General features: G+C 38.5%; 1 protein-coding gene across 3 annotated transcripts in view; it reads right to left on the bottom strand.

The window, feature by feature from the left end:
* The window catches only part of PRORP (protein only RNase P catalytic subunit), a 131,452-nt gene extending 115,650 nt beyond the window's left edge, over positions 1-15,802 (bottom strand). Inside the window, exons 1-4 of one of the 3 annotated variants that reach the window (XM_060619494.3) lie at positions 15,686-15,802; positions 14,049-15,334; positions 12,120-12,167; positions 11,512-11,644 (exon numbers count right to left, since the gene is read on the bottom strand). In XM_060619494.3, the coding sequence (XP_060475477.3) occupies positions 11,512-11,644; positions 12,120-12,167; positions 14,049-15,037 (1,170 nt within the window). In that variant the 5' untranslated portion in view covers positions 15,038-15,334; positions 15,686-15,802. Of the gene's footprint in view, positions 1-11,511; positions 11,645-12,119; positions 12,168-12,570; positions 12,590-14,048; positions 15,335-15,685 lie in introns of those variants that run through there. The other 2 variants (XM_060619495.3, XM_078448326.1) reach the window with 2 other exon arrangements.
* Between the last annotated feature and the right edge of the window lie 328 nt (positions 15,803-16,130).

The following is a 16,130-nucleotide window of genomic DNA, read 5'->3' as shown; positions in this document are numbered from 1 at the left end:
ATGGTGTGCTTCCATGGTGTTTATGGGGCATGGGGCAAGGAAAGAGTGAGGTACAGGAGTCATTAGAAAGTAGCACAAAGAAACTTTTGGAGATGATATATTCATTATATTGACTGTGGTGACAGTTCCACGGGAGTATATATGTGTCAAAACTCACTAAGTTGAGGGGAAGATGGTGGAGATGAAAGCACCAGGAATTTGTCTCTCCCACCTAGATAACAATTACACTGACAGAATTTGTCTGATGTAACTATTTTGGAACTCTGGAGTCTGTTGAAGGCTTGCAAATTGCAGAAGGAGACTTGTATGATAAACGTGGTTAATTTTGTTCAGTTTTAACACTTAATACAGTAGCAACTACCCATTCCACACCCGAAGCCAAATGGCAGGCATCTGTCATGTTCCTAGAGCAGCTTGCACGCATTATGGGAGCCTGGGTGGACAAAAAGGATCCTGTCTTCCAAATACTGGGGATCTACGCTCTGCTGATCGCTGCTTTTAATCACAGAGGTACAGACAACAAGGCATAATCACAAAGAAAAAGAAAATCTGAATATACCTATATGTAGTAAGGAAACAGAACCAGTAAGAAAATCTCCCAACAACAACAACAACAACAGTGGCAACGACATCTTGGACCTGATGGCTCACTGGTGAATTCTACAAAAGAGAATTAATACCAATCCTTCTCAAGCTTTTCCAAAAAACTGAAGAGGAGAGAATACTTCCTAATTCATTCTTGGAGGCCAGCATTACACTGGCTCTACCAAAGCTAGAGAAAGACACTACAAAAAAAACTATGTACCATGATCCTCCATGAACAGTGATGCAAAAATCCTCAACAAAATACTAGCAAGCAAAATTTAGCAGCATATTAAAGGGATTACACAATATGACCAAACAGGTCTATTCCTGGAATGCATGGATGGTTCAACATATGAAAATCTATCAATGTAATAGGCCACATCAACAGAATAAAGGAAAAATAAAACACATGATCATCTCAACTGATGCAGAAAAGCATTTGACAGAAAACCCTTTTCATGATTAAAAAAAAACCCAAAAACTAGGAATAGAAGGAAACTACCTCAATATAAAAGCCATATGTGAAAAACCTACAGCAAACATAATATTCAATGGTGAAAGACTGAGAGCTTTTCCTCTAAGATCAAGACCAAGGCAAGGACACCTTCTACTTCTACTTAACATAGTACTGGAAGTAAATTGCTAGAGCAATTTAATCATGTAAAATAAGTAAAAGGCATCCAAGTCAGAAAGGAAGATGTAAAATTATTTTTGTTTGCAGATGACTTGATCTTATATGCAGAAAATCCTAAAGATCCCACACCCAAAAAAAAGCTGTTACAATATATCAGTTCAGCAAAGTAGCAGATTACAAAGTCAACATACAAAAACTGGTTGCATTTCTATAAACTAACAATGAACAATCTAAAAAATAAATGACGAAAACAATTCTATTTACAATAGTATCAAAAAGAATGAAATAGTTAGGAAGTAACCTAACCAAGGAAGTGAAACACTTTATAATGAAAACCACAAAAGATTGCTGAAAGAAATTAAAGACATAAATAAATGGAAACACATCCTATGTTCCTGAACTGGAAGACTTAACCTTGTTAAAATGTTGATACTGCCCAAAGCAATCTACAAATTCAATGCAATCCCTATTAAAATCCAAATGATATTTTTTGTAGAAATAGAAAAACTCATCCTAAACTTCATATGGGATCTCAAAGGACCCTGAATAGCCAAAACAATCTTTAAAAAGAACAAAACTCATACTTCCTGATTTTAAAACTTACTACAAAGTTACAGTAATCAAAACAGTGTAGTACTGGTGTAAAAACACACATATAGACCGACAGAATAGACATAAACCCAGACCCTCTCATCCATAGTCAAATGATTTCTGACAAGGGTGCCAAGACCATTCAATGGGGAAAGGGCAGTCTTTCAACAAATGGTGCTGGGAAAACTGGATATCGACATGCAAAAGAATGAAGCTGGACCCTTACATAACACCATACACAAATATGAACTCAAAATGAATCAAAGATCTAAATATTAAGACCTAAAAGAGTAAAACTCTTAGAAGAAAACAGAACAAAAACTGAATTCAACAATGATTTTCTTGGATACGACACCAAAGACATATGGTAACAAAAAAAAAACAAAAAAAACAACAAATTGGACTTCACAATAAAAAAATTTTGTGCATCAAGAGACACTATCAATAAAGAGACAACTCATAGAATAGGAGATATTTGTAAATCATATTATCTGATAAGAAATTAATATCCAGAATATATAGAGACCACTTAAAACTCAACAACAAAAAACAAAATTCTGGTTCAAAAATGGGCAAAGGAATTGAATAGGCATTTCTCCAAAGAGGATATACAAATGGCCAAAGAGCACATGAAAAGATGCTTAACATCACTAACCATTAGGGAAATACAAATCTAAAACTACAATGAGATACCACCTCATTAGAAGAGATACTACAATGAGATACCACCTCATGAGAAGAGATACTATTTAAAAAAAAGAAAAGATCAACAATAGCCAAAGTATGGAAAGAGCCCAAACGTCCCTCAATGGATGAATGGATAAAGAAGATGTGATACACACACACACACACACACACACACACACACACTGGAGTATTACTCGGCAATCAAAAAGAATGAAATCTTGCCATTTGCAACTACGTGGATGGAACTGGAGGGTATTGTGCTGAGTGAAATTAGTCAGTCAGAGAAAGACAAAAATCATATGACTTCACTCATTTGAGGACTTTAAGAGACAAAAAAGATGGATATAAGGGAAGGGAAACAATAATAATATAAAAACAGGGAGGGAGACAAAACAGAAGACACTCATAAATATGGAGAACAAACTGAGGGTTGCTGGAGGGGTTGTAGGAGGGGGGATGGGCTAAATGGGTAAGGGGCACTAAGGAATCTACTCCTGAAATCATTGTTGCACTATATGCTAATTTGGATGTAAATTTAAAAAAATAAAAAATTAAATTAAAAAAAAAAGAAAAGAAAAGAAAACAAGTGTTGGCAAGGATGTGGAGACAGTGGAATCCTTGTGCACTGTTGGTGTGAATGTCAAATGGTGCAGCTACTGTGTAACACAGTTCCTCAAAAAATTAAAAACAGATTTAGCCGTATGATATAGCAATTCCACTTCCAGTAACATACCCAAAAGAACTGCAAGCAGAACCTCAAAGAGATATCTGTACACCCATGCTCATAAACAGCATTTTCATAATAGCTAAAATGTAGGATCAACTGAAGTATCCATTGCTGGATGAATGGATAAACGAAATGTGGTACACACATACAATGGAATATTATTCAGCCTTAAAAAGGAAGGAAGGGCAGCTGGGTGGCTCAGTCTGTTTAGCATCTGACTTCGGCTCAGGTCATGGTCTCAAGGTTCTTGAGTTCAACCCCTGCATCAGGCTCTGTGCTAACAGCTCAGAACCTGAAGCCTGCTTCAGATTCTGTGTCTCCCTCTCTCTGCCCCTTCCCACGTTCTCTCTCTCTCTCTCTCTCTTTCTCTCTCTCTCTCTTTCAAAATAAACATTTTTTAAAAATTAAAAAGAAAAAAGGAAGAAAAGTCTGCACTATGCTACAACATGGATGAATGTTGAGGACATTATGCTAAGTGAAATAACCCAGTCAAAAAGGCAAATACTGTATGATTCCGTTTATATGAGGTACTTGCAGTAGTGAGAATCCTAAAGACACAAAGTATAACAGTGGTTGCAAGCAGCTGGGAGGGAGGAGAGAATGGGAAGTTATTATTTAATGGTATAGTTTCAGTTTTACAAGATGAAAAGAGATATGAAAAAAAGATGAAAGAAGTTCTGGGGATGGATGATGGTTACTCAACAATGTGAATGTATTTAATACCACTGAACCATACATTTAAAGCCAAAATCTACAGAGGGTCGAGTCCAGGTATCATTAATTTTTAATCATCTCCCAAACTATTCTAATCAGCAGCCAAGGTTGAAAACGATTTTATCAGAGGGTGCCATCTCATTTGAACAAAAGAATTCTATTTGATGAATTCATTTTAGGTGCCTATGGAGGTCAGCTGATATCATACTTTTTCCTTAAGTAGACAAAGAAACTCAACATGGATGGGATATTTACTCCTTGGTTTATACCTCCCACTCCTAAATTATAAGCAAACTATAGAAACCAATATTGAACTCAGTTTCAGCTATTTGTTCCTAGTACAAAATAGCTGAAAATGCTGAATACAACATAGTTTTAATACATATTGCAATGAATGGTGTTATAGACTGAATTGTGGCCATCTCAGAATTCATATGTTGAAGAAGTCCTAACCCTAAGTACCACAGAATGTGACTATATTCGGAGATAAGAAGTGGTTTAAGATAAAATGAGGCCATAGGACGGGCCTTAATCCAATTTGACTGGTGTCCTTGGATGAGAAGGAAATTTGGACAAAGAGAAACCGGGGATGCTCAAGCACAGAGCAAGTCTATATGTAGATAAAGCAAGAAAGGGGTGATCTGCCAGTCAAGGAGAGAAGCCTCAGGAGAAACCAAACCTGCCAATGTTTTCATCTTGGACATCTAGTGTCCAGAACTGTGCAAAAATAAATTTCTGTTGTTTAAACCATCCAGTTTGTGGTATACTCTGGTGCTGAACTTTACCCTGGGGTATATGCCAAACCAGATGCTGGATCTGGCCAAAGCGTGGTATGGCTATTCCTGGGAAATCTTAACCTCAAATATTTCACCTGCTCTCTGACCTCAGCCTTCTCGTATTCTTTCCTTTACTCCCACTATACCTTTTTTTCTACCCCACATTGAGACTACTAGTCCCTTAAACTCTCCTAGACAGTGCTCTCTGACCTTTCTTCCTCATCTAGTCTGAGCCCCATGCTGATCATGTTAACTACTCTGTCAGAACTACCTTCCCTTGCTCCCTATCATATTGTCACCCCTAACCAACAAAACCCAAAATCTGAACCAATGTTACATTTTGTCTTCACTACTACCATTCCAGGTGAGTCAAGCTCTGTCAGAAAAATATTAAATCATACATTCATGTAATGTCTACAAATTACTGACTCAAATCTCAGCACCCACCCTGTCATAATCCTTCTGCCCTGAGTTAGCATTTCTGCCATTCTCCTTAAGAACCATTCCAAACTGTCTCTACTGTCTCTAGTGTTGACTAGACTTTCCACTTGACTCCAATCTCTCACCTTATATCCATTTGACACAGATGTCACTTCCCTCAAACTTCTCTCCCTCTACCTATATATTTATGTATATCTGCACCCATCTTCACTTTCTTTTCTACAGTCTCAAATAAGAACTCTATTTCTAACCTCCCCATTTGTGCTCTTTTTGGCAACTCCTCCTACTTCTGAAGCTGGGTCATTCATAATCCATTCTCTCTCTTACGTGTCCTGCTTATTCAACATTTTTATCTTTACTGACACCTTTTCTCCATCACCTAAACATGCACAAGTCTCTCCCATCTCCCTATATCCCCTCCCTTGACGTCTACCATCCTCCAGCCACAACTATCCCATTTCTTCTAATTGATTTTCATCTAATCTTCGCAAAAGTATAGTTTACACTCAATGTGTGTTCACTCAGTTGCTCTAACATGGCTGGCTTTGGCCTCCAGTGTACTATCAAAACTACTCTTCCTGGGGCGCCTGGGTGGCTCAGTCAGTTAAGCGGCCGACTTCGGCTCAGGTCACGATCTCGCACTCTGTGAGTTCGAGCCCCGCGTCGGGCTCTGTGCTGACAGCTCAGAGCCTGGAGCCTGTTTCAGATTCTGTGTCTCCCTCTCTCTCTGACCCTCCCCCGTTCATGCTCTGTCTCTCCCTGTCTCAAAAATAAATAAACGTTAAAAAAAAATTAAAAAAAAAAAAAACAAAAAACAAAAAACTACTCTTCCTGAGGTTACCAATGATTTCTTAGTTACTTAGTTCTTAGGGAACCTATTCTCTCAAAGCATGCTATAGGACTGAGGAGAAAGAAAAGGCCCTCTTCTAGTACCCACTGCTCCTTCAAAATCACTATGTCTTGGGGTGTCTGGGTGGCTCAGTTGGTTAAGCGTCCGACTTCGGCTCAGGTCATGATCTTGCAGTTCATGAGTTCTAGCCCAGCATCAGGCTCTGTGCTGACAGCTCAGAGCCTGGAACCTGCTTCGCATTCTGTGTCTCCTTCTTTCTCTCTGCCCCTCTCCTGCTCACACTGTCATCTCTCTCTCTCACTCTCTCTCAAAAATAAATAAATAAAATTTCAAAATCACTGTCTCCAATCCCCACATCAACTAAGGTTTATGATATTCATCTATACCAGTGGTCAGCAAATTTTTCTGTAAAGGGCCAGATAGTAAACAGTTTAGGTTTTATGGGCCACATGGTCTCTTTTTATAGGTACCCAATTCTGCAAGGCAAAAGCAGCCATAGACAATACAGAAATGAATGCATATGGCTGTGTTCCAATAAAACTTTATTCATAAAACCACGTGGTGGGCTGGATTTGGTCTGCAGGCCATACTTTGCTGACTCCTCCTCTTTGCTATCACCTGTGTCACCCCAGACATTTCTACATGCATTAAGAATTTGCCATCCGACTCAGTCTTCATCACCAGCCTAAATAACAAAGCACAGTGCCTGGCACCTGGTAAGCATTCCATAAAATGTGGCTATTTTAAAAAGCCACATGAATAAATTTAAATTTATTTAAATAACAATTTATTTAATTATTTAAATAATTTTAAAATTATTATTAAAAAATTATCGTATGGACACTCAATAAATCTGTGGATGACCATCTAGCACTTGTGGCTCTCAGTCTCTTCATCTGCTTAACTGTCATACTCTGGACTTTGTCATCACTGTAGAGCACTCAATCTCTAACATCTAAACTCTAATACACACTGATCAAAATCTCCTGTTTGTCATTCTCACTCCTTTTATGCTTGCTCTTCAACCTCAATGAGTCTCCAATCCACTTTTATGTCTATTGTCTCCTAATCCATGAGCTCCCACCCATCTTTACTTCCTTCCTATCAAGCTTGATCTCCTGGCCCATTAACTGATCCATCCTTTCACCTACACCTTCAACTCCTGTTTTCCCTCAACTATACCAGATTAGCAAAATCCTGTACCATCCCATCTACCTGCTTTCCCTATTCCTATTCCTAGATGGCCCAGGAATGCTGAAAGTGTCTCACAGATCAATGCCATTACAAACTTATGCTCTCCACCCTCAGTTGGGACTTCAGCACCATCCAGTAATACTTTCTCCAATCCTCTCCCAAATATTCCAAACTTCCAAGGCTTAAAACTCTCCTCAAGGCTCCTTAGGCTGTATGTTTTCTCACACCTTCAAACAACAGATTTGCCTTGGGCTCTAGTCCCAGAAAAAGAGTTGGTTCTACTCCAATCCACTAGCAGTGCTCTGGATCCATCCCTGCCCCTTCTCCTCCACCAATAACACAAAAACTAAACCCTGAACAATCCAGCCACATCATATGACTTTCTTCACTGCTCTTTAACCATGGATACATTGCTTATCCTGAGCTTCCCCATCTTCAAAAGGGTGATATCCTTGCAATGTTGTCGTGAGTGTAACAGATCTTGAAGTACGTGACATATGATAATCATTCCATAAATGGTGCAATTATTATTATGTTAACAGCTTGAAGGTGAAAGGCAGTTTCAAGAGATGGAATATAGGGTTGGAGACCTTCAGGGGGAAAGGGGAAGCATACTGAAAAGAGAGAATAATTTCCCTTGCCCTAAAATATTCCAATCCTTCGGTGAATATAATCAGTTACTTTGCCAATTACAGTAATTAAATATATGACTACTCTCTGCTACTCTCACCATAGTCTGGAGCCTGCAACTCCTCTTGCAGTATAACGCTGTCCAACAAGAAGATGTGCTCTGGGTTCTAAGTCTTTTCCAAAAGAGAATACTAACAAATCTTCCTTCTATTAATCTAGATTTAAAGTGATATTCATTAAAAAGGAATTACAGCAATGTTTAACCACTGAGAGGTGTCAAACAAAAGTATTCAATTAGTGATTGTGCCAGAAGGAAGAGAAGTGCAAAAGCTGGGGGCAAAAACTGATAGGATAGTGGTGAAATGCCAAAAAGAAACAGGAGATGGCTTGAAGGGGGCTCCTAAAAGATAAATCCAAGACAATTTGAGCATCAAAAAGAATAATGATGGTAATGGATTCTAACACAATTAATTAAAAAAAAAGTCCTTGTCCTTATGTCTATATAGATTATTAAAAAAACAAAACAGGGGCGCCTGGGTGGCTCAGTTGGTTAGGCATCCGACTTCAGCTCAGGTCATGATCTCGCAGTCCATGGGTTCGAGCCCCACGTCAGGCTCAGACAGCTCAGAGCCTGGAGCCTGTTTCAGATTCTGTGTCTCCCTCTTTCTCTGACCCTCCCCTGTTCATGCTCTCTCTCTCTCTCTCTGTCTCAAAAATAATGTTTAAAAAACAAACAAAAGAGCTCCAAGAAAGAGAAAAACCATTTATAGAATAGTACCAGTTAATAAATGTGGGAGGAATAAAGTAACTTGAAGATCACCACTGTGCAACCTCCAAAAGTAGAGATCATCTCCATGATGTGAAAAACACTAGGTGAAGAGTTAACAGGAAATCCGCAAGAGTGACAGGATATCTGCATAGTCCTGAAATATTACTCCACAGATTACTTTTTTAATGTTTATTTATTTTTTTAGAGAGAGTATGCATGTACACATGTGTGAACAGGGGAGGGGCAGAGAGAGACAGGGAGACACAGAATCCAAAGCAGGCTCCAGGCTGAGCTGTCAGCAAAGAGCCCGATGCAGGGCTCGAACTCACGAACCAAACCATGAGATCGTGACCTGAGCCAAAGTCGGACGCCCAAGTGACTGAGCCACCCAGGCGCCCCAAATCCCAAGCAAGCTCTGCACCATCAGCACAGAGCCGGTGCTGGGCTCCAACTCATGAAATGTGAGATCATGACCTGAGCCGAGATCAAGAGTTAGACGCTTAACCAACTATGCCTCCCAGGCACCCCACTTTTTAATTACAAAGATTAGAAAGGGAAAAATGTACCTTTATAATGGAGATATCTGGCAGTTGTCCTCTTAATCAAGTGATGAAACTTAGCATCAATAGTGAAAATAACCTAGTATTATGTGGCTGCAGTAAGCACACAGCATCACCCACATACTTTACCCAAAATCTTTTATACTGAATTAATGAAGAAAAAGCAATCACTCAGTCTAAAGTCTTATTGCTCAAAATGTGGTCTAAAGACCAGAATCATATCATCTGGGAGCTTGTTCAAAATACAGAGTCTTGGGCCCCTAGACAACTCAATCATAATTTGCATTTTAACCAGACCTTCAAATGATTCACAGGTACAAAGTTTGAGAAGTCCAGTATAAGACAAAACACCTAGACTTTTCAAAAAAAAAATCAATGTCATAAAAAAAAAAAAAAAAAAAAAAAAAAAAGCAGTGTGGGAGGGGCTGCTCTTGATTTAGAGAGACCTAACCACCAAAAGCAATGAACAAATCTTGACCGAATCCTGGATCAGTGGGGGGAAAAGTTATAAAATACATTTTAAGGAGGCAACTGGGATAATTTGAATATGTGCCTTTTATTAAGTTATATTAATATGAAGGTTCTTAAATGTGATAATGGTATTTAATAACAGAATTTTCTTATTCTTAGAAGATACACGCTGAAATATTTAAGGTAATATGTCTACAACCTACTATTATTTTTTTAATTTGTTTATTTTGAAAGAAAGAGCGAGCAGGGGAGGGGCAGAGAAAGAAGAGAGAGAGAGAGAGAGAGAGAGAGAGAGAGAGAGAATCCCAAGCAGGCTCCACACTAACAGTTCAATGTGGGCTTGAACTTACAAACCTTGAGATCATGACCTGAGCTGACAACAAGAGTTAGACGCTCAACCAACTGAGAGACACCCAGGTGCCCCCACAACCTACATTTATATAGCTCATAAAAACATACAGAGGGAATGCATAAATGGCAATTGGTTACTCAAAATGAAGAGTATGTAGGTGTCTATTGTGCTATTCTTTCATTTTTCCTTTAGGTTGAAGACTATTAAATAAAAAATGAAAGGTGGGAAAACTTCAATTAATCCACAACAGAAATGGTTAAGTTTTTGGCAGCAAACAGCATAATTTGTACACAACCTTGCATCTATCTTAACATCTACTGTAGAAAATACAGATAAGCATTCAACAGATGTTTGATGAGGGAAATGAAATTTATTTGTTTAAATCGTATATCAGCTGGCAGAATTCTTAAAGCTACTCCAACCAGCTGGCTGTCAGATTTATATGGAACTATGGACTGTCATGCAATGAGAGGCAATAGAGTGTGACAGTAAAGGTTTTAGGGTCAGTCAGTCCTAATGAGGGGTCCTTGGGCAGATTTAATCTCCCAAAGCCTCAGTCACTCTCTCTATAAAACAGAAATAAAATAGTACCTATTAGGGTGGTTATAAAAATTAAATAATATATAAGATAATGAATATAAAATACTTAGCATCATTAATAAACGTTAACTAATTTTATTTATCAATAAAGTCAGCTAAAAGGTATTCCATAAAATGAAGCTAATGTTTTTATGGACCATATTTTGACTTTATTTTGAGGATTAAAAGTTTTCATATGATCTAGGGGCCTTCTGTGACAATTTTAAGTCAAGGGGAGAAGGCAAAACTATTTGTACTTCTTATTTTTATTTGGTATCTTGAAAAAAAAGCATTTAGTAAGATGATAAGCAATTTTTCCCCAAGTTGTAAAAGCATTTTAGTTCTTCAACTTAGTGAACCAGTATAAAGTACTGAAGATTAGCAAAATGAAGCTATTAAAAATGACTTATAGAATCAAATTCAATACTTAGAAAATTTGGAAATAATTTTGTCAAGTTACCTTAAATTCTCTTGATTAGAAGAGTTGTGAAAAGCCATGTTTTCATGGGAATTTACTGAACACAGTTTTCTGGAAATACTTAGACAAAAAAATAAGCACCTATCTTTTTGGCTTAAGTGGACTTGCATCTACATGAAACAGAACTGACTTCAATACATGGATGATAGTCTACCCCAATTATTCTATTAAATTCTAAGCAGTCTCTCCTAAAGGTTGGCAACTATAGCTGGCAGGCCAAATCCAGCCCATTGTTATTTTCATTAATATAGTTTTACTGGAACACAGCCATGCTCATTCATTTATGTACTATATTATGTATTGTATTTCAAGTTGAAAAGTTGCAACAGAGTCTGTATGGCCCACAAAGCCCAAAATATTTACTGGCCCACAAAGCCTAAAATATTTACTATCAGTCTTTTATAGAAAAAAATTGCCAACCCCTACTCTAGAAAAGCAATCTAAAAAAGGAATAAATCCTGTTCAGGACTCACCTGAGGGGTTGTCTTTTTGTATTGATCACCTCCATCTATCACATCCCTCATGATTTTTTCCTTGAGAAATTCATACTCTTCTGGACTCAGGTGAATAGACTCTATGGTTTTTCCACAGCCCGAACACTGACCACTGTAATTACAAAAGTTTGTGTTAAATGGTATCCTGGAAAAGAATTTTCTCTAGAATGAATAATCCTAGGACAGAAAGAAATTGAAAGGTAATTTAAAAAGAATGTTATAATCTTTGTGATCATCACATGCAATTTTTTGTAAAACTGATAATAACACACATTAGGTATGCCAGAAAACCCAAAAAAGTAGACTGCTGGGCATCCAGATAAAGTATTTAAACTTATTCCCAAAACACAACTGGGTTCCAGATCTGTAGGGCAAAATAGCTCTGAGGTTTCACATGAGGCTCACTGCACCTATGGGAAAAACATGTTGAGCACTGCAAATCCTCCATATGCCAAATATGGCTTTTTTTCTTGGGTACTCTCTTAATTACCCAATTTCTAAAGTATTCTTAAAATTTTTTTGATCGGTAGCAACAAAACCTACTAAACCTGAATCAAACAAGTTAAAAATAAAATACTGGTCTTTACCTTTCCTGGATTGTTGTGAACTGTCCTTTCCATTGTTCCCCAGGAACACTACAAAAAAAGATTACAAGACCAAATCATTACGTCAGATTCCTAAAACTTAAAACAATATAAACAAATTGATAAAATAAATGAGATAATAATTCTAATTTTTAAAAAAAAGAAAAAAGGTCAGATTCCCATAGAACCAAAAAATAGGCATTTTATTTAGAAACTGTATTTAGAAACTCGGCAGGCAAGAGCTCTGAAATGTTCAGGATACTTCCCTAGGATGGTTTAATTAGAAGAGTGGGTGATACACTGTGATGGGGCTAAGGAGGGAACAGTACCCTACTGTGGACCTCCTTCCCTTCACTTCTCCTCTGGTCATTCAACCCTCATCTTCAAGTCTAAATCTACTTTCACAGGATTGTGCAGCTAACATTAATAGTGTAACCTCTAAATCAAACTCAACTCTAACTTTCTCCATGAAGCTGCCAGAGATTGTTCCTGCCCAGAGTAATTCCTTCCCTTACACTATCTTCTTATACACCACTATTAACTGTCAAGTATTAGCATTCTCCATTAGGTTGTGAATGCCATCATAATAGATCTTACATCACAAAACACCCAAAGTGCCTACCCAAATGGAAGCATTCAAAACTACCTGATTTATTTGCTCAATCAATGTATTCCTTTTTTTTCTCTCACATATACTACCATCAGTTTCTAAGGACTCTGTTGCCTTCTCCTTCCCTAGTTCATAATTCAGGATCTCATCATCTCTCATTCAAACCTACAATTGCCTCCAAACAGATCTTCCTATTTCCAATCTTAATCCCTCTCCAACCTTTTTTTCTGTTTTGGCAATTACCTTTTTTATTTTTATTTTTTAATTTATTTTTTGAGAGAGAGAGGAGAGTGAGTGCACACGCAAGAGAGCAGGGAAGGGGCAGAGAGAGAGAGAGAGGGAGACAATCTTAAGCAGGCTCCATGCTCAGCTCAATCTCATAACCCTGAGATTAGGTCTCATGACCTGAGCCAAAATTAAGAGTAGGATGCTTAACCGACTGAGCCAGGTGCCCTGGAACTCTACTGTAAGGTAACAGAACAAAACCCAAAATCCTTGGCATTCAAATAATTTCACAATCTAGCTCCTCCACTCATATTCAACAAATTTGTTAAACAAGATAATTAAACATGACTGCTACTTCAAAGCTCTGTGCAAAGGATATACATATAGTTGAAAAGAGAAAAAGAGAAAAAGAATGAATTTTTTTGAAAGTGCCTAAAAAAAATTAGTAGTGAATCAGTGAATAAAAAACTGAAGCAATAAATAGGGTCACAGCCAGGAACGTGAACAAAAAGCAGAGGGAAAGCAGAGAGCCTTGGAGAGAGCAGTTGGGTGATGGAAAGATACAAAATGAACTGGAATGAAGAGATTTTCCATTTTTAACACTTAACATTTAACATTTTTAACAGGCATATCATGTCTGCTCAGGCTTCCCTTATCTGTTCTAAACATCCAAGTTGATGAAATGCATAGATTAAACAGATACCAGTCACTAGGTTTCAGAAGAACTTCTGAACATACTAATATGATCCAAAGACAGCTCCAGTTTTCTTGCTATAAACTCCAGCCATAAGTACTATTGGTAGGCACATCAAAGTGAATACCTCAGAAAAAACAGGTGATCCTTCCAAAAAGAAAAAATACATAAAAACATACAAATGATCTATAATTTCCCTTTTATGTGATGAATGGAAAATACAACAACTTGTTTATGCTATTACTTTTTTTAAAGAGAGAAAATGTTGTCTTTAAGGAGAAATAAATCTCAAGGGAGGGAAGTATAATTTGAATAGAGTAATTCTCAGCAACAAAAAAAGGAGGCAGCTGCTTTTAGGTAACGGTATTGAATTAAAAACATACATATAAAAAATTAAAATTACCTTTCAAACCATGTTTTTATACTGTGTGCAAATGATTCCCCAGGATATAGATGATTATTTCTTAGATACAAGAGAATGTCAAGTAGCTTGTTTGAATACTGATCATCTTTTATGTTTTTTCCAAAATCAAAGAATGCTTTTAAAGTTTTCAACATAGGAATAAGATTATGACCCAACAATTCCTGATACAAATTCCACGCTAGGTTTACATCTTGGTGAAGGAGGGCTCCCTCGATACAATCATTGTAGTTCTTTTTTGAAGGAATCATGACTTTTTTGATATCCTCTAACAGCAGCAAGGCCTCTTTCCATCTGTCTGAGTGGATTAATCCTTGGATGAGAAGAGTATATCCTCCAGGTTCTAACCTCTTGTATCTGGCTTTCATGATTTCATAGACATCAATAACTTCTGATATATGTTTATGAAAGACGCAGAGATACAAATACTTGACCAGCAAATCATAGCCTACAATACCATTGTTTTTTGCAGCTACCCAGGCTAACAAAGATTTGGCCACATCTATAGAGCTATGGCAGTCAGCCATTTGTGAAATGATCCAACTTTCAAAATTAGCCTTTCCTTTGAAATCTTCCTTGAATTTATCCCACTCTTCTGAATTCAGAGGTCTTGTTGGAAGTTGAATAGTGTTCCTCACAGGTGGCAAGGCATGATCTTCCCTATGAGTATTCATCTGTGATCTCTTCTTAGCTGCTCCAGCAGCAAAAAGATGGGAATCAGAAGAAACTTGCTTATTACTGCCTTCATCTCCTTTCCTGAGATATCTGGCCTTGGCAATCAGAAGATTCACTGCTTTAGTATTTTGTGGAGACACCGCTTTAAGAGAAAACCACTTCTGTTGGTTCCTGATGCCACAATAGTCTTTGAGAAAGAGAGAGAAATAAGAGTGTCCTGGGCCTACGCTAAGGTATGGGTTGCTCTTCCAAAGCTTAGGAAGCCTTCGAATACCAGTGAAACAGAAAGTCATCATGCGGTGAGATCAGCACCAGATATAATTAGAGAGATGTTCATAAAGCCCCTACTTCTACGGCGTAATTAAGGAATTGGGCGTGAGGGGCAAAGAACCAAAGCACAATTTCTTAAAAGATGATTTTCATTTTCTCACAGACAAATCAAGGATCTGCTTTTGGGGCTATTAATACAACGAAGTCTGGTGAGTTCTCTCCATTAAACAACCATCCAGGGACAGCCAATGTCAGTCACAAGTCCCAGAACCAGGCGATAGGGCAGGAATCTTCTGGTGGCCGATAAATTCCAACCTATGAACCTGAGGAAAAAGCACAAGGAGGTCCGTCCAATTTGTTTCGCGTGTGTACCCTTGAAAAGAGGTGGGATCCCATGGGAGCCTTGCTGACGGAAGGGCTTGAAGTGGAAAACCGCTACCAGGAGTCCCCAACCCCAGACCTAGCAGCAGCATGGACAGCGGCGAAAGCCCAAGTCTAGGAGCCCTGGGCCTGCATTACAACCCTCCCAGGCCGCCAAAGACGTCAGGTAAGGTTATGAGGGCAGGGGAGGTGGGGAGACAGCAGAGCCAACAATTCAAGTAAGGAAAGTACACAAAGGACACTGCCTGCTGTGTACGAACCGATCACAATGTTCACTCCATTCAACAACTCACCTCAGCACTCACGCTGAACGCAACCATAAACACGGCGGAAACTACCGCATCCAGAATGCACCGCGAGGGCCCGGACCGCGGGGGCGTGACAGAACTCGACGCGGGCGTTTCGCTGGGCCGTAGGGCGGTAAAAAAAACTACTTTGAAGCTTTTAGTGGCAGAATTGGCTGTTGACGTCTGCCACATTCAGAGAACCTTTATGGCCTCTAGATATCAGCAATGAGCAATGAAAAGAAATTGTGAAGGAAGAAAACCTTCCCCCCGCCCCATCCCCGGGCCGGAAACGCTTAAGGACTCCTGAGTCACGTGGCCCATACGCGCCTAAGCCCCAAGTTAAATAACAACGTGGGGCTTCCTTATCCTGAACCTTTCAAATTGGACTTGGTGAAGTTGGGTGCTGACTTGCAGAGGATTGTTTTTAACGTCTCTTTCAAGTCCGTGTTGC

The sequence above is a fragment of the Panthera onca genome, chromosome B3 (genome assembly GCF_046562875.1).
Source record: "Panthera onca isolate mPanOnc1 chromosome B3, mPanOnc1 haplotype 2, whole genome shotgun sequence".
NCBI classification, from domain to species: Eukaryota; Metazoa; Chordata; class Mammalia; order Carnivora; family Felidae; genus Panthera; species Panthera onca.
The sequence above is the reverse complement of the archived record's forward strand: the minus strand, read 5'-3'. Positions and strand labels throughout refer to the sequence as shown.